The following is a 21,828-nucleotide window of genomic DNA, read 5'->3' as shown; positions in this document are numbered from 1 at the left end:
TCAGGTTGGACAGGCTTCGCTGCGGAATTTGTTAGCACAATAGTGGTGTTCATTTCTTTCTCCACCGCCGCTTTGGCGTGGGGATGGACTTGCCATTCTATTCACTAGATTATGACTATACACAGAGATCCCCTACTACAGAATTTAGACCTCCAGGCCCATGCGGAGGACTTGGAAAACAGGTCCCGCCGGAACAACATCCGCATCCGAGCAGTGCCCTGGGACGGGGAGGCTGGAGACTTGCAGGGCTATATGGAGGCCCTTTTCCTGCAGATCCTGGGAGAAGAGAACCTCCACGAGATTCGTATGGACAGGGTCTATAGAGTTGGTCTGCCGAGAGGCGGGGGAGCTCCGCCCCCTGATATCCTGGTTTGCATCCACGATTTCCAACTGAAAGAACGCATACTTCGGAAAGCCCGAGGGATTCCTTCCTTGCAATTTCGGGACCATCGTCCTCAGCTGTTCCAAGACCTGGCGGCCTCGACGCTTCAAAAGAGACGCGAGTTTTGGCCTGTGACTGCCTTCTTACGCGACCAGAATGTGGCCTACTCCTGGAGTCATCCCTTTCGCCTTATCTTCAGGTGGAAAAACCGGTTAGTTCAGATCAGATCCCTGCAGGCTGCCAAGGACCTCCTGGGCTTGGATGACGCTGCTCCCTCCCCGAGAGAAGGGAGCTCCCCGTCGAGACGGAGACGAAGCTCCCCGTCCTGGCAAAGAATGGGCCAAGCGACTGCTTCGAGGAGGCCAGACCCCACGGTTAGCCTGCAGGAGAGAGACTCAGCGGTTGCCTCTGTAACAACGGCAACGGTGGCGCACTCGCAGGAGAGCTCCGGAGCGGCCTGATCTTAGGGAGGCCGGTAGGTTGGCGTCGGAGGGACACCTGCCTTTCAGGTACCGTGGGTACTTATGTACTTTTGGGAAGACACCCCGGGCCGGACCTCTGGGGGGACGTTAACTGTTGGCACGCCCCCCCCATCCCCGGAGGGTGCCTACGGACGTCCACATACTGGGACAGTCGTTCCCTCTGTTCTTCGTTGTGGGTTTTTTTATGAGCCTCTGCGTTGCTTCATTTTGTTCTGTTGATTCTTTGGTAGAGCTCATGGGTCTGGGAGGGGGGGGGGGGGGTCCCTGGGTGGTTTAATGGGGGGGTTGGGGGAGTTGGGAGTTGGGGGGGCAGTGGTGGTGACCAAGATGTGTGGGGCTGTGTAGCTTCCGGCCTATGGTGTGATGTGCCCTTGCCTTCTGGCCAGTCAGGGCTGGGCTCTGGGGCACTAAGCGTTCGCAAGGATGATTTCGTTGTCTTGATGGATGTGTGGTGCTGGGGTCCCGGTGCGTTCGGAGGCGGGGGTGGTGGGATGGAGCTCACGGACGCTCGGGGTTGGGTCATGGGGGGTGTGAGACTTGGGGGCAGGGGGAGGGGGAAAGCGGGATGTTGGTCGTGCGTTCTCCCAGAGCCTGCTCCCTGTAGCAATACTCGCGGTGGTGCATTAACAACTTGGGCGCTGGCATTTTCGGATGGGGGAGGATGAGAGGTTTTGTGTTTGTCTGCTAATGGAGGAGGGGAAGGTCTCTACTTCGTAATGCCGCTCAACATAGGAACATAGAATGTGAAGGGTTTGAATTCCCCGCAGAAACGCCAGAAAGTTTGGAAGTATGTAATTGATCATCAGCTGGATGTGGTGGGCCTTCAGGAGACTCATTTGGTGCGCAAGGATGAGACCCGCCTCAAACATAAGCATTTTCCCCTTATTTATAGATCGTCTGCCCCCACGAAGCATAGGGGGGTGGCCCTTCTCTTTCGCTCTGTCCTCCACTTGCCCATGGGTGTGCGTAGCGATAAGGAGGGCCGCTGGCTAATGGTTATGGGTATGCTGCATGATAAATTATGCACCTTTGTAGTCCTGTATGCCCCGAATGCAGGCCAAAATAGCTACACCCAGGACCTGTTGCGGAGGGTGGAGGACTTTTTTGAGGGGGTCCTGTTTTTGATGAGGGACTTTAATTTCTTATGGCATAGGGAGTTGGATAGCTCTCATCACCAGAGATCCAATACTGGTCTGTTCTCCACTGAGATGCAGCGGCTGATCAGTGACATGGGTCTGGTGGATGGGTGGCGTTCTCTCCATCCCCATTCTCGGGACTTCACCTTCTTCTCCCATATCCATCACTCATATTCCCGCCTGGACCACATTTTTTTGAGTCAAGCCCTTAGGGGTGATGTCCGCGAAACCAGAATATTCCCGCTCTCTGTCTCTGATCACAGCCTGCTCGTGCTCCGTCTACACTGGTCGGCGAGGGGTGACGGCCAACGCAAATGGTACTTCCCGGCGTCGATGCGGGGCACCTGCTTGGCCCTCAATGCTAACCTTAATAGGCTGCGGCGGACGGAGCGGGAACTATGCAGCACCGAAACCAGGCCATAGCCGAGCTCTTCGGACGTTTCTATGCCGCGCTCTATACGGGAGATGCCCTTAACCCCGAGAAACAACGAGACTACTTAGGCAATCTTCCTCTGCCCCAGGTCTCCAAGGAGTGGAATGAGTTACTCTCTGCTCCATTCACTAGAGATGAAGTTTTGGGAGCCATTAGAGCTCTGAAGCCCCACAAGGCGCCTGGGCCGGATGGCTATACAGCTCTTTTTTACCAGACCTTCGCAACTGAGGTATGCGATTTATTGGAGTGGCAGATGCCAGGGAAACGTCGGGATCAATGGCAGAGGCCGTGATTTCGATTATCCCCAAATCGGGGAAGGACCCGTCCAAATGCTCCTCATATAGACCAATAGCCCTCCTCAATATAGACGCAAAGCAGTATTCCTCCATCATTGCGAGCAGGCTCCAAGACCTGATGCCGGCACTCATTCATCTAGACCAATCTGGTTTCATTAAGGGGCGCCAGACCCATGATACTAGGAGAGTAATTCATCTGATAGAGAAGGCTAATAGATCAGAATCCCAGCGATCCTGGTGGGCCTGGATGCAGAAAATGCCTTCGATCTGGTGGACTGGGGCTTCTTGTTCCACACCTTGTCAGCTTTTGGCTTCTCGGATAAATTCCTATTGATGGTCAGAGCGAACTTCATCAGCCCCCGATCTAGAGTGGCGGTTAATGGCCACCTATCTGCGTTTTTCGCGCACTCCCGGGGCACCAGACAGGGCTGCCCCCTCTCCCCCCTGCTCTTCGCTCTGAGCATTGAGCCGTTGGCGCTAGCAGTGCGGGAGGATGGGGAGATTCGTGGATTTCCTTTCACAGGGGAGCAACACAAGATTACCCTATTCGCGGACGACGTTCTCCTCTCTATTATGGATACAGCTCACTCTCTTCCTCACGTCCAGGAGGTCTTGATGCGCTTCGAAGAGGTGGCCGGCTTTTGGGTTAACTATGATAAATCTTATGTTCTCAACCTCACGCTCTCTTCGGCGGAAGTGGACCGACTGCGGCCGCTCACGCCGCTGCTGGGACCTCCAACTCCATCCTGTATTTGGGGATCCATTTGACTCCCACAATAGGGAAATTGTACTCCGCGTACTTCCCCCCCATTACTAGCAAAGATTCAGGGCGACCTGGGGCGCTGGAAGCCGAAGTTCATATTGTGGCTGGGTAGAATTCATGTGCTCAAGATGGATCTTCTCCCCAAGTTCTTTTATCTCTTCCAGGCACTTCCTATTCCCCTGGAGGTGGACTTCTTCCGGCGTCTCAAAACACAGATGCTTCGGTTCGTCTGGCAGGGGGGACGGGCACGGTTTTCCTTTACTACTCTCTATCGGCCGCGGAAGGAGGGGGGGGTGGGCCTCCCCGACATGCACCTATACTACAAAGCCACGCAATTGCGGGTCTTGGTGGAGTGGTCTCAACAGACCTCAGAGAAACATTGGCTCCATATGGACAGGAGTGTAGCAGGGAGAACGATATGGGATTTGGCGTGGAAACCCAAGGGAGATAGGCCCAAAAACACGTACATCAGTACTCCCACCAGCACTACCCTTTAGGTCTGGGACTCAGTGTCTGGTGATTAATGCTGGACGTCGTTCCCGTCTCCCTTTACGCCAATACACTTTAACCCAGCCTTTCCACCGGCACTTCGGGAGGGCCACTTTGATGTTTGGAGAGAAGGGGGTTGTTGTGCCCTCACGCACTTGTTTCATGGCCATACCCCGCTTACTTTTGACAATTGCATGCGGGACTACGGAGTCCCACCGCCCGAACGATTCCACCACGTACAGCTGCTCCATTGGGCTTGGTCACCCGCGGTCGGCGACGCGGCCACGAGGCCTCCCGCCCCCTTCGAGGCCTTCCTCTTGCGAACCTCCACCATGAGGGGCACCATTTCATTCCTTTATAACCTCCTGCTTGCTTCCGCCGTGTCGCTGCGTCCCCGTTATATGGGTCTCTGGGAGGAGCTCCTCGGGCGCGATATATCGGATGGGGAGTGGTCGCACCTGTGGCGGGACATCGCTGCGCACAATCACTCAGTGGAACTCCGGGAGGTCCATCTTAAGACCCTCATGGACTGGTACCTGTACCCAGCCAAGTTGCTTCGAATCTTCCAGACTTCCTCTGATAGATGTTGGAGGGGCTGTGGCTTGCTGGGAGACTTCCGCCACATCTGGTGGGACTGCCCGGTCATCCGCCCATATTGGGAGGAGATCCTCTCCCATATTAAAGAGATTCTGGGGTACCCGATAGCGGATTCCATGGCCCATGTACTGCTGGGTCTTCGGGATCCGGAGCTCGAACACCAGACTAGGGCGGACAAAAAGATCTTGTGGCTGTGTATCGGAGCTGCCAAACTCACCCTAGCAGCAGCTTGGAAGAAACCGGAAGCCCCAGCGATTTCCCTGTGGCATGCGCGAATATGGAAACTGTTGGGCATGGAACGCATGGCGGATATATTCTTGGGCAACTTCAAAAACTTCATGTTCCGCTGGGGCCCTTTGGTCCGCTTCATTTCCAGGGCACTACCGTCCGCAATTTGTCCGCCCACGATACGGGCTCTCCATTTGTTTCAGGTTTGAGTGTTGCGATTTGGATGAATGACTGAGAGGATGTTGTCACCACCACGGGGGGGGGATGGGAGGGAGGGGGGGTGTGTTGTTTGGTTCATGTTATTGTGGCATCCTGAACAAGGGCTGAAGTGCAAAGAGGCCCAACGCAGCAAGCGATGTGTATCTGTTCCGCTATTTCTGGCCTCGCGGAGCTTCCCACCCCAACTTGGCTTTTGATTCTGTGGCCCTTCTACAACCATAGCCTGGGGATGTCTTATTGCTCTATGGACTGCTTTCCGGGCTAGACTACGGTGGTTCTCTAGACTGCATGCCTCCCTGCTTTTGCCTCTACGATTGCCCCCTGCATGGGAAGTTGTGCGGGAATGTCGCATATTTTCTGTTTCCTTTAACAAAATAAAATAAAGATTTTACAAGAAAAAAAACGTGGATCCACAGCCTGCCTGATATGCAGTGCAAAAGCCTCATCTGATTTGCGCGGTGCACCACGATGAGCAGTTGAAACCAGTCTTTCCAGCTGTCTGGTCTTTCTCCTAGCGCCAAGATGCTCCTTGGAGTGGTAGTAGCGCAATATAAATAAATCCTTACATTACATTACATTAAGCTGAACAATGTGAATGAACTTTGAGACAGCGTTCTCTTCTTGTCTATAAGGGTACTACACCCAAATATTGGAGATGCATTACATCAAATTCCTGTTAGACGTTGGAAAGAAGCGCAAAAGGAGTGGTAAACTATTTGTATGTAAAAACCATGCTTTCAAAATAATTACAAGGTACTATACCAAAATGTGATAATTAAAATGAATATGCATGCAAGCTGAAATAGCGCTTTAAAAAGCAGTGCGCAGAAAATACAAATACAAGTTAATGTTAAAAAGTTAACACCTGACAAAAACGCAACTGTTCTTTTTGTAAATATGTATAACGTTTTTGAATTATAAGAATACACTACAAATCTCATAATGCCCCATTAAGGCTAAGATGGGTATGAAAAGTGTAATTGAAGGAAGACCTCACTGACCGTGAGAAAAGCTGTGGGATGGCTGAAACGTGTTGGTTTGTGTGTTTTGCTCAAATAAATTGAGCATATTTCATCTCTGGAGTGCCGCGTCCTTTGTTTGACGAAATGGCTGAGCCCCCGCTGTGGAGCGCTTTGAACGGATTAGGATCACATTGTGAAATAAATCTATATATATATTTATTTTTTCTGCCAAATAAACCATCCTGGTAGCAACGCTGACTTGGAGTGCCGTCTTTTTTGTACATCCGACTACTCTGGAGGTCTGTGTGGAGATATATATATATATATCTTTATTGCAGACCCCCTACCCCCCAAAACAAACACGTTTCGCCTTACGGCTTCGTCAGTGTATGTATGGGTGTGTATATATATGTGTATTTGTGTGTATATATATATATATATATATTACGTGGACTACTTCTTCAAAAACTATGTAAAAGATCTCACATCACACATAGAGGACACCAAGGATTTCTTACAGAAAGTAGAGAACATCAATTGGAGTCTCACTTTTGGCTGGTGTGTTTAGATGTTGAGAGCTTATACACATCCATTCGACACAGGGATGGATTGAGGGCATGTGAACATTTTCTCAGAACTAGAAGTAGACACCTTGAAGCACACTCTAAAATGTTACTCCAATGATAGAACTATGCTTGGAGGAAAACATTTTCTATTTAACGGGGTACTGTACAAGCAAATCCAGGGCACATCGACGGGCACCTGCTTTGCCCCCAGCTACGCCAATCTATTGGTAGGCTGGTGAGAGGAGCAGGTGCTCAGGAATGATGCCCTGGAACACTGGACCACCTGCGTGAATGTTTGGCTCCGCTACATAGACAATGTCTTTTTTGTATGGGAGGGGAGAGAACAAGAGCTGATTAAGTGTGTAGATGCTCTCAACTTGAACTGTTTGAACCTGAGATTTACCATGCAGCACAGTCAGAAGACAGTTGACTTCCTTGATATAAAACTCAAAATCGTTGAGAATAAAATTGAAACAGAAATTTTCAGGAAAGAAACGGCCGGGAATTCTGTACTCCACTCAACAAGCTGTCAACCCCCAGTTTTAGATGGGCAATTCCTTTTGGCGAGTTTCTACGCGCCAAGAGAAACTGCAGTACAAAAGAGACATTCACCAAACACAAAGAATCAATGCATAATAGGTTCGCTGTGAGAGGCTACCACCCTAACATGCTCAAGAAAGGAGAAGAGAGGGTGGCCCAAATTGATCGAAAAGATGCACTATTCAAAATACCTAAAACCACACTAATGACATTGATCGCCCCCATAAGACTAATAACTTACAACACAACACCCAATCCCCTGAGTTCAGCCAAATTGTGAGAAAGAGATGGGACATCCTTTTACAGGACAAAGCCCTCAAGGAACGACTAGGTCCACATCCATCTATAACCTACAGAAAGGGCAAATCTATCAAGGACCTGATAGTTCACAGTCACTTGGAGAAGAAGAAAGTATGGCTTGCGGCGAAGGGAGGATTTTTTAAGTGTGGAAAATGCAAGGCTTGCAGTCATAGCTCCAACGTGAGGGAGGTAGAACTCAACAGGGTTAAGAAGAGGGTAAAATCAATAAGAACATCCAATGCACCACAGACCACGTAGTCTATGTAGTGACCTGCACTTGCGGCAAATGGTACATTGGTTCAACCACCTTTCCTGTCAAAAAGCGTATTCTTGAACATTGGCGTGCAATCACGAACAAGGATTTTTCCTACAGCACAGCTAAACACTTTCACAAACATCATGACGGGGATTGGACCAAGGCAAAGTTTTTTGCCCTTTACTCTATTCCTAAACACGTGAGAGGAGGAGACTGTCTAACAGCATTGCGCAGGGCAGAATCCAGGTTCATTCTACAGGCAGGCTGTATCGCACCTTTTCGGATGAACATAGATGAGGAAATGTATGTACATTTATAAACAATCTGACCAAGACTTTCCATACCCCCTTCTTGATACTCAGATTCCATGACAATCTGATTTTTAATTGTTAATTATCAATTTTTGTTGAATTTTTGGTGTTTTTATTGATGTACTATGAGGTTCAGTAACTAGGGAAGATGATGAAAATATGGAAACTAATAATGTTAGTTTAGAATGAGACACAATGTAATTGTCAACCAGTATTATCGTCTTATATTTATGAATTTAATCACCACTCTCTCCCTTTCATCTTTCTAGAAACTGTGCTATTGCGGAAGCAATAAAACAAACCACAGATAGAAGATAGTGTTACGAGCACGACTACTCCACGAAAAATTACAACTTACTAATAAGAGCACGGGGTAGCATTTCGAATAAATTGAAATGGAATTAGAGGGTGGACTTACAAGACCTTTAGACTGTTTATTCGCATTTGATTTTATAGATGGTATGACTACTTAGAAATAGTGGGAATAGATATATGGACATAGGGTGAGGACTTATAGTATGAATGGATCAGAAATATAATCCATCGACAATGAGATATTACCTATAAATTTGGGGTACTATACCCAAATCTACCCTGTTATTCTCTCCTACTTTCTCTCCTCCCCTCCTATGTCTTTCTGTTATTTTCATTGTTTTAAATTTCTCTCTCTCATTCTTTCTTTCATATCCCTTCTCCACTTTGTTAAATTGGGTACTATACCATTATGCAAGTTACCGCTTTAAATTGTTATTTTTCACAATGAGCATGTACTGACACCAAACACCCGGAAGATGTGCACTTAATTTACGTTTTATTTATAAATTGCACCGTCATGAGCTCTGTGTGAATGTTGTAAACACAGAGTCTCTCTTCCTTTGTTATTATTTTCTCTACTATAGCAACTGACGAATAAATGTGGAGGTCATGTGACGAAGAGCCCGTGAGCTCGAAACGCGTCTGTTTGTGCCAGATTAAAATATTCTAATCGTACCTGGCTGGTGTGGCTTGTCGTCCTTACAGGGAAGTGAAGAGGATTCTGTGGATATATATATATATATATATATATATATATATATATATATATATATATATATATAATATATATATATATATATATATATATATATATATATATATATATATATATATTTATATATATATATTACCTACTGGCGGTCGCCAGTAGGTAGTTATAGTTAGGATTTTTTTCAATGTTAAATCTCAAAATTCTATTTGGAATAACTTTGGCACCGGTTGACGAATCTGCCTGAAAATTTCCTGAAAATTGCCTCGTCGAGCTCCGGTCCTTCCTTGAAAGTTTGGGGGGGATACGTCAAGCGGGGGCCGAGATAAAAGGGGGGTCCCAAAACGCGTTTTCCCCATGTTAATTTCCATAGGGCGGTCGATTTCACTTTTAACCCGAACGGCTGAATGGATTTCCACCAAATTTGGCAAAATTGTAGGGATTGGTAGCCCGATGTGCCTTTGCTATGTCTCAAGATATGTGCTGCAGTGGATTTTGAGTAATTTAGGTTACAAAAAATATATATATCTATAGCTGCGCACCGGTGCGCGCACCAGGGAGCGCTCCGGGCGCGTGACGCGAGGTGCGCATGGAAAGCTGATTGGCTCTCGGGTGTCTGTAAACATTCGAAACAGTCCAGAGCGGCCGCCATCTTGTGTCTCGGTAAAATCGAGACATAAGAGGTGGCTAAAACAAAGGGGGAACTGACCATAAGGCGTCAGGGATAGACCCCTTTGACCCCCTAGGTTTGATGTGGGGGCTATAAAAGGGCCCCGCGGGGCATTTAAAATATTTTTTTTTTTTTGTTTTGCGCGGGGGAAGCGCCCGGTACGCGCACCAGGTAGCGCACCGGAGAGCGTAAAATGAGGGAAAAAGAGGACAGAGTTTTTAAAAAATGAAGTTTTTATTTAGAAATTGGAGGTAGTTCTAAAAAGAACTTTTTTTTTTCTTCTTTTTGTTGTTTTATATTTTTTTGTGTTTTTTGAACTTTTTGAACTTTTTTTGGCTTTTCTAAACAGTTTTATATTTTTTTTGTATTTTTTTAGGGGGAGAAACAAAAAAAGGGAATTGAAACTGGCTCAACTGGAGCAAAAAAACAAAAAACCCAAAAAATTACTTCTTTTTGGGGCACTTGTGATTATCACCTGCAAGGACGATGAGCTTAACGCTTTTTTCGCCATAGGCGATAAGCTTGCCACATGCAGAACAAGTGATTTTAAAATCAGCAAATCTCGGCTGAATGCAAGGCATCACCTCGGATGTTTCTGGTTCTGATGAGGTGGGTTGGTTTCTTTGGGAGGGGGTCCTTGATGACTGGGGGAGGTTACTGGCCAGTTCCCTGAACTCTGCACGAGAGTAGTTGTTTGGGTGCTTTCTGGTCATGTGCCGAATCATGGTATAGTTACCAAAAGAATATTTTTTGTTTGGGTTGCCCCGTGAAAGTTCATCATTGCAGATGAGGCAAGTCACCTTGGGCGCATTCACCTTTTTTTGCCCCTCTGGGATTGAAAAAAACTGCCATACAATGTGTGGTTTGGGTTTGTAAGGTGTATTTTCTTCTGGCAGCCATCTTCTTCTCCCCTCCTCCTCTTCCTCTTCCTCCTCCTCCTGTTCTTGACCACCAATATAATTTGGAGCTGGTCCTCTTGGTGGTTGTGGTGGTGGTGGTGGGGCAGATGCACCAGCTGATGCTACTACTGAAGCCATTATTTGGAGCAAAAAAGTAGAGAGAGCAACAAACAGGTCTTCCTCAGTCAAAGGACAAAGTCAGAATAAGGAAAAAAGGTGGGGTCTTTCATCATTTAGAAAAAAAAACTGTCCTGAACCAATGAGAAGTGTTATTTTCAGGTCACAAGACCAGGGGCTTCATCATTATGAAACTAAAACTGTTATGAACCAATGAAAAGTGTTATTTTCTGCTCACATGACCCGACGCGCTTACGCTACGCGCCCGGGGCGCGGCCGAGGGCGCGCAGCGTAAGCGCGTCGGAAGTTTACGTTGTGCGATCGTATTCGCTCGAGTACTTCCGGGTGCGCTTACGCCGTGCGTATCACGCGGTCGCGGCTACGCGATACGTCACGATCATGTTTTCGTTTGCGATATTGGCGCTCACGGGACGCTCCCCGGAGCGCGCCTCGGGGCGCTTTTCAGAAATACGCTTTTCGGGGCGCTCTCCGGGGCGCGCTCTGGGAGCGCTCCCCCCAAAAATAAAAAAATAAAAATGGGATAATTGTAGGGACAGGTAGCCCTATTCTGAAGTGGTTTGTAAAAAAATTAACTTTATAAAAATATGTATTGTGCTACATTGGGCTTAATATATGTTAGAGCCAAAATGTAGCCCAAATGTAGCCCAAAGTAGCCCAATGTAGCCCAAAGATGGCCACCAGAGACCAAAAATTGTAAATGTAGCCCAAATTTCAACTAGATGTAGCCCAACTGTAGCCCAATGACAGAATGTACCAGAGTGTTAAAAAGAACAACTAGAGTGCTAACAGTCTTATTTATAAAGTGAAACTTATAGTTAGGAATTAGCATTAACAAAACCTATGAAATTCACTGAAAAAACCATAGGTTTCACACCAGTTATAGTTAGGAATTAGCATTTAAAAAACCTATGAAATTCACTGAAAAAACCATAGGTTTCACACCGGTTATAGTTAGGAATTAGCATTTAAAAAACCTATTAAATTCACTGAAAAAACCATAGGTTTCACACCAGTTATAGTTAGCTGGAAATTTTACTGATATAAAACCATTGAAATTCCCACGTTATAGTTAGTCGGACTCACTATAACTTGCGCGTGCAATGCACTGCTGATGACATCACATATTACATCACTCATGACATGGTGAGTGACATCACTCATGACATCACTGATGACACCATCCTTGTGACACAGTGACAGACCTCCTCTCAGTGTAAAGTAACCCTTGAGACACATATTCAAAAATAGAAACTGAAATTTTAAAAAAATGGACATACCTATATCAGTTACAACAAGCAATTCTGTACTTCCACTATCTATATACACATCCACTCATTCACCAACAGTTCTATATAGTCACTCATACATATACTCACTCATCATATGAAGAGATACACCTATACATCCTGTTACACACCGACATTCATCCAAAAGTTACTCACACACATATTCACACGTGCAAATAAACTATTGAACAACCATTTATTTGAATATAGAGTTATACACACACTTCCACCTTACTTCTATTGAAAATTACACATATTTATTCTCTTAAACAATCACTTATAGAAACACATACTTATTTAAACAGGAACTCTTACAATCTCTTACTCTCACATATACTCACTTATATACATCAATATTCATATATACTAGATTAAAACATATGTAGTTACTGATAAAGACACTAGTGAGACAGTCATTCACTCACTAACAAACACATATAGACACTCATCCACCCATACAGTCCTGTACATATGCTGTCTTCAAAACACATACAAACAAAGAGTCAGTCACTCATGCATCTATGTGCTAAGTAATACCCCCACCAAACCATATAGACACTCAAACGGATACTAATAAAAATATCAAATAACCCATATACATACGCATGTAGCTACTTATCAACACATGTAGCCACTTATACACAAAGTGAAACACTAATATATGTATTTAAATATTTAAACATAACTCACTAATATTTATTTTTCAGAAAGACACATATTCACTGGATGGTGTCATCAGTGATGTCATGAGTGATGTCACTCACCATGTCATGAGTGATGTAATATGTGATGTCATCAGCAGTGCATTGCACGCACAAGTTATAGTGAGTCCGACTAACTATAACGTGGGAATTTCAATGGTTTTATATCAGTAAAATTTCCAGCTAACTATAACTGGTGTGAAACCTATGTTTTTTTCAGTGAATTTAATAGGTTTTTTAAATGCTAATTCCTAACTATAACCGGTGTGAAACCTATGGTTTTTTCAGTGAATATATATATATATATATATATATATATTATATATCAACTGCTTGCATTCACAGGATGATTTTGTTCCAAATCCACTCCAAAAATACAAAGGCAAGACTCAATTAATGTGCAAAAATACGGGTTTATTTGGCAACCGCCCGCACCTCCACCACGAAGCGTTTCTGTCACGATCGCGACGTAAACAAACTACGTTTCCCGGGATGCCCTGGGCCGGAACTACAATTCCCGTGATCCTTTGCGGCGGGCCGCGTTCTCATGAGATAACATTTAAGGAGGACGGCGGCTGGGGAGCGGTGTCAGGAATTCCTTTCTGGTACCTTGTTGTTGGTGATTGAAGATTCTTAGTTTCCTGGTGCCTTGCACCACAGCGCTTCACAGCGGGATCACTGTGTTCAGGGTGACTAAGTACTTTGAGATCCGCGGTAACGGTTGTTACCGTGGTACTTGTTTTGTGACTTGTAATTATCAGGATTTGGCTCGGTTGGCATTTTCGGCCAACGGTGTTTACACTGCTATGTATTAGCAGCGTTTAGAACACTCATAGACTATTGAGGTTGTTCTCTTTGTAACTTTGGACAAAGCCCCCATACCCATCTAAGAGGCATTATTTGGGTGCTAGGAAGTGCCAAGAGTTCCAGGAGTATTCTTATGCTTAATTTCTTTTTGAACTGGAGTTATCATCTAGAAGTGGCAGCGTGTATTGCAATATACATAGGTGTTAACTGTTGTGTGTACCTCTTCTATTTAACAGGGGTTCTGGAGGTGAATGGTTTACACTCTTCCCCTGTGATGCTTAGTAGAGGGATACTTAGGTAGGTTCCTAAACATGTGAATCAGGATATAGATATATTACACTGTATGGTATGGACAATTGTTATATCACGGTTACATGCCTTTTGTGTTACTGTAGTTACACCGTATCAACCCCTACGCTGCCAGATACCTCTACACATCTACAAGGTTTAAACTTTCTTTTTACAGGTATAACTCCTTTACGGTTGTTTCACATGTCTAGTTGGTTCTAAGCAATGCAAACATAGTCTTATGCGTGTGCTCTGTTTATGTCTCTCAGATCTCCCTCCCTGCTGTCCCCTTCCTTTCCTTCCCTGATCTGTTCATTTTTCTCCTCGCTTGATCTTGTCAATGCTCTGTGCCATTACGACTATTCAGGCGTTGATTCGATCTAGAGGTGGGCATACCAATCAACAAACCGATCCTGAGGACTTTATCATAACAGTTTCAGACTCGTCTGAGTCCTTGATTATATATATATATATATATATATATATATATATATATATATATATATATATATATATATACACACACACATATATATATACGCACACATACAAATATACATACACACACACACACACACACACACATATATATATATATATATATATACATACATATACACACTTACCCAGTATGCATCTGTTCTTGGCATGTAGAGCTGTAGATTCACATGCTTTGCATAAGTCTGCCGTCTGCTATCTAGTGTTCGCTATGGATGTTTGCACTTTATTTTTGTTCTAAGAAGTCTTTTCCATTCACAAGGTAGGTGACTCCTCCTTTCGGTGATAGTGCGCATGGGCATCGACTTCATTGTTAGATTGTTTTCCCACAGAGGGTGAGAATGGAGCTAGTAAGAGTAGAATAGAGATATCCATGTGTATGTAACTTAGTAAGATATTACTGGAACAGGTACAGGTACCCGGGGAGGTGGGAGGGCGCATGTGAATCTACAGCTCTACGTGCCAAGAACAGATGCATACTGGTTAAGTAGCATTTTCCATTCGCGGCATGTGAGCTGTAGATCACATGCTTTGCATAGACTATAGAGTAGAAATCTCCCAAAGCGGTGGCTAACCTGTAGATGTTCTAGTGGTTTGAAATGGTGTAAGTAGAACTGCCTAGCCTACATTAGCTTGTTGTCTAGCTAACACATCTACACAGTAGTGTTTTGTAAATGTATGTGGTTAACACCAGGTTGCAGCTTTACAGATGTCAGCTATGGGAAGGTTTCCTAAGAAAGCCATAGAAGCCACTAGTTTGCGGGTGGAATGCGCCCTATGGGGAATTGGGAAACCTCTCTTTGCTTTTGCATAGCAAATTTGAATGCATTTACCTATTCATCATGCTATCCCTGATTTAGCAAGGGGATTGCCTTTGTGTGGTGCAGCAAAAGCAACAAAGAGTTGGTTAGTTTTACAAAAAGGTTTTGTCCTTTCTATGTAATAGAGTAATGCTCTTTTAACATCCAAGGTGTGTAGAGCACATTCTACCACTGAATCTGGTTGAGGAAAGAACATAGGCAACTCAACAGATTAGGTAGAAATTTAGGGTTAGTGCGAATAACTACTTTGTTTTGGTGTACTTATAAAAATGGTTCTTCTATGGCCAATGCGTGAAGCTCACCCACTCTCCTCAGTCATGTGATAGCAATGAGGAAAGCAACTTTCCAAGTGAGAAATTTCAGTTCACATTTATGCAATGGTTCAAAGGGTAGACCCTTTAGTCTGGTCAGAACAATGGAAAATGTTACTTACTAGTATGCATCTGTTCTTGGCATGTAGAGCTGCAGAGTTACACACTGTGCATAGATCGCCACCTAGTGTTGGGCCCGGATGTTTGCAGTTTGTTGTTGTCCTGAAAAGTTCTTTGGAAGTCACGAGATAGGTGACTCCTCCTTTGGACCACATTGCGCATAGGCATCGGCTCCATCCTCAGATTGTTTTCCGCCATTAGGGAAATGATGGAGCTTTGCAAGAAAAGGAAAGGAAGGATGTCCATGTAATTTGTATCTAATTAAGATAATACTGGAACAGACAAGGGTAGCCAGGAAGGTGGGTGGGCATGTGTAACTCTGCAGCTCTACATGCCAAGAACAGATGCATACTGTTAAGTAGCATTTTCCATTTGAGGCATATGAGCTGCAGATTACACACTGTGTATAGATTGTATAGCAGTACCCACCCTTAGCGGCGGCTACCCCTATCTGTTGCAGTAGGCTCTCGACTCACGGGTTCAGAAACATGTCTGTTGGTGGCAGCCTAAGCAGCCCCTCAGTCAGGTCACTGGAAGTTGGTCGAGTTTCAGGGGGCATCTCTAACAGGCCCTCTGTTGTGCATTTTACAATAAATCCCAGCGTGGGTTTAATGTGCTGAGAAGTTTGATACCAAACTTCCCAGTTCTCAGTGGAGCCATTATGGTATTGTGGAGTTCGTAATGACAAACTCCCAGCACCATATAATCTTAATGGCAGCACTGCATTTACAATGCCCAAGAACGAACTTGGGCACAGTAGGGGTACAGGGACATGCACCTGTACCCTCACCACTGGCATAGTGCACCCTGGTAGAGGGGTGACTGATCTATGCCAGGGCAGTGGTTTTGCAGGCATGGCACACAGGGATGTGTGCCATGTCGACTCTTCACTTTGTTCTGCACCAAGGCACGCATCCTGCAAAGGCAGTGTGTCAGGTTACAGGACCTCTAAGGGTGGCACAATAAGTCCTGCAGTCCTTGGAGGCCTTCTCTGGTCACAGTGCCCTGGGTACCTGTGGTACCATTTACCAGAGGCTGACATGTGGCCAGAGATGCCAATTGGGTTTAGGCTTCAATGCAATTTTAGGGAAGGAACAGAGGCCCTGGGTACCTGATTAGCAGGAGCCCAGGGCACACTCAGTGGGGGCATACCATGCAAGACAGAGGGCACTTTCTCACAGGGATGGCTCTGACTGACTTAGGTACTTGCTCCTTAAAATCATATAAAAAGCAATCGGATTGCTTCACTGACATAGGGAGCTCGAATTGTGTGGCAGCTCTTTCCATAAAATTGTGGAAACCCCAAATCCCTCAGGAGGGGAATCAGAGGGGTGTGAAAGTGGTGGTGACGGCATATGTATTACATAATCATCACACTCACTGTGAGGTGGATGGGCGTCATGCATCTCACCCTCTTCCCTGTCATCGTCTGAGAAGGATGGAGAAGGATCATCTCTGGGTGGCAGAGAAAGGTAGAGGCAGGTGTCACGTCATCCTTGGTGTTGAAGGAGGTCTAAGTGGAGCAGTTGGTATAGGTGGTAGTGGTGGAGAAGTTTGTAAATCCTGTGCAGGATTTGGAAACCTTTCGAGACAGTCCAACAGCATCACTTGCAAGCCCTGTACCAAAGAAACAGGCATTTGTACTTGTGATGGAGGAGGCGGATGTTCCGGGAAGTAGAAATAGTGAGGTTTAACATTATAATAGTGTTCATAGTAAGATTCGTCATCTTTGTTCTAAATATTTTACTCTCAATTCCGATGGCCTATGCACAGCCCCAAAAGGCCACTCATCTTCTGAGTCATCTAATTCATCTAGCAAATGGCAAGGAGGAAAAGGAGACACTTTGCTGGGGAAAGTGTCATCAGGCTTCAAAATTGTTGTTGAAGCATGCATTTTTCACCGACTTTAAAGTCGATATTAGCAATGAGGAAATCCGGGAAGAAGGTTCCCTCGACAGTGGTGTAGACTGTTTTGTCTATGAGGCATCCAGCATCAACTGTTTCAATGATGGTTTCGTAGACAGTGTCCGAAGGTGACAGGTTCGCCGACAGTTGTGCTGAAGAGTCCATTATCGATAATAATGGTAACGTACAAGGCTTGATCGTGGACAGTGGAACCAACTTTACAATAGTCGGCGAGGAGATGACGGTCGTCAGATTGGGGCCGTAACGGCTGAAGAAGGATGTTACGGTAATTATGGTCAATGTAGTACTCGTCGACGACAGAGGTCGACAGGGGGATTTTTGTTGAAGGTACCTTCTGGGCCTTAGATTTTGACGTCGACTGCTCCAATTAGTCTGCAAGCACTTTGAGGACTTTGCAGCAGGGATTGTAGGCTCTGAAGACATTTTTTTTGAGGAGATTTTATGCGTTTTCTCCTTTTCTTCAATGATTTTGAAAGAACCCCGATATGAAGTCTTTTGAACCTTTCTGCTACCTTCAGAGATTTCCTGGTCATGGGACCTGTCCCTGTTTTGAGGTTTGGTAGAAGAGTTGCTGTCCTAACCTGAGGAGACACTCTTTGACATCTGGAGCTATAATAAGAGTTTTGCCTCTCTGTCTCGCAGTGTCTTGTTAAAAAAAGTATGAAACATTCTACAATTCTTCACAGAATGATGAGGATGAAGGCAATAAAGATATTCTTTATGAGGGTGTCCATGAATAATCTCTTCTCACAGAATTTGCAGGATCTATAATCAGATATTCTGTAATTTTGAAACAGCTAAGTGAAGAAAAACTGAGCAAAGCTCAGGAAGACTCCCTTCCACGACGTGTGGTACAAAAACTGAGGAAAACAGTATGTTGGAAAGGTTCAATAGGGTGCTACATATATACATTACATGCAGTAACTTTAGCATGGCACAAAGTGAATGTGTCATGGTATGTTTTCATCCATGGTTTGCACCATGACATGCAGTCTGGAATGACAGCCTTAATGAAATTTGTAGAGGGTACCCTAGGGTGGCCTAATACATGCTGCAGCCCTGAGGGACCCTCTTTTGTACCTCAGCCCTAGGGTACCACTTACTAGGGACTTATAGGAGTGCTAAAGTGTGTGCTAATTGGGTAACAAGTAGTCCATTGTACCTTGTTTTTAGGGAAAAAGCAGTGGCGCCTGGTTAGCAGGGTCCCAGTGCCCATCAGTTGAAAAAAAATCAGTTTCAGTGGCAAAAAGTGGGGGACACCATGACAAATAGGGACACTTTCCTACATATACTACAATCCAGCTTTTTTAAATGATTCCCTTATCCACTGTGCACAGCCTTCATCCATGGGATGGATGGATGGTTCCCGCTACAGTTTGACCCGTGGCAAGGGGGTTGCTGCGGTTGGGGAGCTGAGGAGGCGGCGATGTTTGGCGATCACTCTCGATTTGGGGGCCAAAGTCATCAGGCATAACATCAACCCCGCAACATTGGCCCACATTAAACAAAGGCATTCTGGGACTTGTAGTAACCAGACAACAGGTTACTAACAGGAAGTGTATGCATGGACTACTCACCTTGGGGGCGGGCCTGTGCATTATATAACAGGATGGGGCAGGGCATTTATCCCCAGATGGACATCCTGTTACATACCCCGGGCGCTGAAGAAGGCGATACAGACGCCGAAATGCATTCGCCATAATGGGTGTGTTGCTGCTGAATAAAGGTGCCTCCACTGTTTCCCCTGCTGTGGCCTCTCTTCTTCATTTGCTTGGAGGAGGAGGAGGAGGAGGAGGAGGAGGAGGAGGAGGAGGAGGAGGAGGAGGAGGAGGAGGAGGAGGAGGAGGAGGAGGAGGAGGAGGAGGAGGAGGAGGAGGAGGAGGAGGAGGAGGAGGAGTGTGAGTGTGAGTGTGAGTGTGAGTGTGAGTGTGAGTGTGAGTGTGAGTGTGAGTGTGAGTGTGAGTGTGAGTGTGAGTGTGAGTGTGAGTGTGAGTGTGAGTGTGAGTGTGAGTGTGAGTGTGTGTGTGTGTGTGTGTGTGTGTGTGTGTATATATATATATATATATATTTATTTTTACACTGGTTCAGGAGAATCACACACCTCAGTTATGTTCTAAGACCTCTTCGAGACATTTTGGGCTTCTTCCTCTTGGTTTCACGGATCAGTTCCCAGGTCTGTAAACCCAAGAAGTGCACCGACGAAGGTCTGGCACCAATTTCTTGAAAACTAATGAATAGATTTACACCAAACCAGGCAAAATCACTACCTTGAGTAAACTTCTTAAGTCCTGTGAAGTTAGGTGTAATTCTTCAGATTTTGTTTTTGGTAGAGACAACCAAAGAATCCTATTGAAGTTCAAATGGGGAACGTCACTTTTCTGACTACTTCCCAAACCACTCGCGCCACTTCATGCTCTCCATCCCCCATCCTCCTGTACTTCTTGACAGATCTGCAAAACAAATTGCCATGCCATTTCTCAATCAAAAAAACTGCTGCCTTTTTAGGTCAAGCCTGGGCAGTGCATGCACTGCTCTGCGAGGCATGCAGTATTGAGGTAGGAACTTAAAGCTCCGCCCACTCTCTGCCCATATTTTTGATTGACTTGTGTCATAGTTCACTGTAAACTGTATGCTGATCAATGGTCAAAAGGCTTAGTAGTTCCTCATTAGTACTGCCTGGTCTCATTTTGTTACCTCCCAGAGCAACACCCCCTGTTACGTGTGTTGTTACTCGGTAGGCCTAAAGTACAGCCTTGGAGCACTATTTTCTCAAATAGCTTTGTCTTGCCTGCTTTTGCAGGCAGGACACGCTCTCTCCTAACGCTTTTTTAAATAATCTATAGCACGCATTTGCAATGCAATGGGTCTCGCATTTGTGAGAGTTTAAGCCATTCCCATTGTAAATGACAATGCCTTTTATTTATCGATTTTAAAAACACATAAATAATAGGCAGTGTCATTTACAATGCCAATAGCTCAAACTTTAGTAAATGCGAGACCTATCGCATTGCAAATGCTTGTTTAAATGCTTTGTGCAGATTTGAACAGCACCAAAGTTATTGAGAAAACAAAAAACTCTCGCCAAACCATAACTTTCTACTGTCAACCACCTTTGTGCAATGAATAAGAATATTTACAGATCGGATTCAGATGTCACTAAAACAGGAAAAACCTCACCTGGTTCCTCTGTCGTCCCATGAGCAGTACACAAAGCACATAAAGAACCTCCACCTTGTACATGATCTCATGCATTATCTTCATAGACTGAGGCAGCTGGGTTCTTCCAGAGGCATTTGCCAGTCCACTTTCATCTGAAGATTCTAGATAAACAAAGAGTAAGACATTTTCAAACAAATGGTCCTGGACAAACAGGGTCCCTAATTACATTTAAGCTATACTAACTTTCAAATTAGGTGAACATACTGTGGCCAATGAAAACAAGATCCAACTAACCATGTACAAAGGAACAGTATTTCTAATAATCCAACCTATTGCCTTCAGACATCTCGCCTAGCTTTGCTGTTTCCATAGAGTTGTAAAAGCAAATAATTTTGGGGGGATAAATACTCGTCAGCCAATTTCAAACACAAATAAGCATTAAAATAGAGTACGCACTTGACAGTTAATGGTTCTTCAAACACAGACTACAACACTTATTTTTTATATTTTTAAAGAATGTTACATTTTTCAATTTCACTGTTGTTGGAATACAGTCATAGTTTTATATTGTACAGTGTGTATGAACGAAGAACTAACTTTGTAGCCATCCCGCCCGATCCCATGCAGTTATCAGAGAATTTTCCCCATTCCCAAAAACTCATAGTTATACAGACTGTGTGTTCAGTACAGGTAATATTGCAAACTCCTATATTCTTATTTCTGAATACTCCCCATGTCTTGTTGTATCTCCCCTAGTCGGATCCAGAGTCCATCGGAACCTGTCCTCCAAACACAGCCTCAAAATCCACTATGACCTCCCTCCAGGTTACCAGATTTTCTTCTGCACATTCATCTACCCTACACCCACGTAACCGGACCTCCTCTGCTACCGCCCAAACTTTCACGTTTCTACTCCATCTTTGCGCATTGGGACCCACAGGACTACAACACCTAATTGAGCTACAACACCTACTTAAGGTAACCAATGAAAGCACCAAATGAATGGAAATTATAAAAACCTCCTTTTAACAGATTTTTCAGGTTCTACGGCCATACAGTTGCAGTTTTGAGTCCACCCAGAAAATCAAGTGTAAAGAAAAAAACATATTTCATGACAAATACACCATTTTATTGTTCCTATATTCTGCTAATACAATCTTTTAGTTTCTTAAAATGGTGACCAAAACATAATGCAAGGAATACACGTGCAAGAGGTTTGA

At 44.9% G+C, this 21,828-nt stretch overlaps 1 protein-coding gene across 2 annotated transcripts in view; it reads right to left on the bottom strand.

Annotated features, from left to right (window-relative positions):
* The window catches only part of TRPC4AP (transient receptor potential cation channel subfamily C member 4 associated protein), a 729,914-nt gene that overhangs the window by 431,032 nt on the left and 277,054 nt on the right, over positions 1 to 21,828 (bottom strand). For both annotated transcript variants that reach the window (XM_086932356.1, XM_086932357.1), the window contains exon 9: positions 20,627 to 20,769. In XM_086932356.1, coding sequence (XP_086788482.1) covers positions 20,627 to 20,769 — 143 coding nt within the window. The remainder of the gene's footprint in view (positions 1 to 20,626; positions 20,770 to 21,828) is intronic.

Source organism: Lissotriton vulgaris, chromosome 7 (assembly GCF_964263255.1).
Source record: "Lissotriton vulgaris chromosome 7, aLisVul1.2, whole genome shotgun sequence".
Classification (NCBI taxonomy): domain Eukaryota; kingdom Metazoa; phylum Chordata; class Amphibia; order Caudata; family Salamandridae; genus Lissotriton; species Lissotriton vulgaris.
The sequence above is the reverse complement of the archived record's forward strand: the minus strand, read 5'-3'. Positions and strand labels throughout refer to the sequence as shown.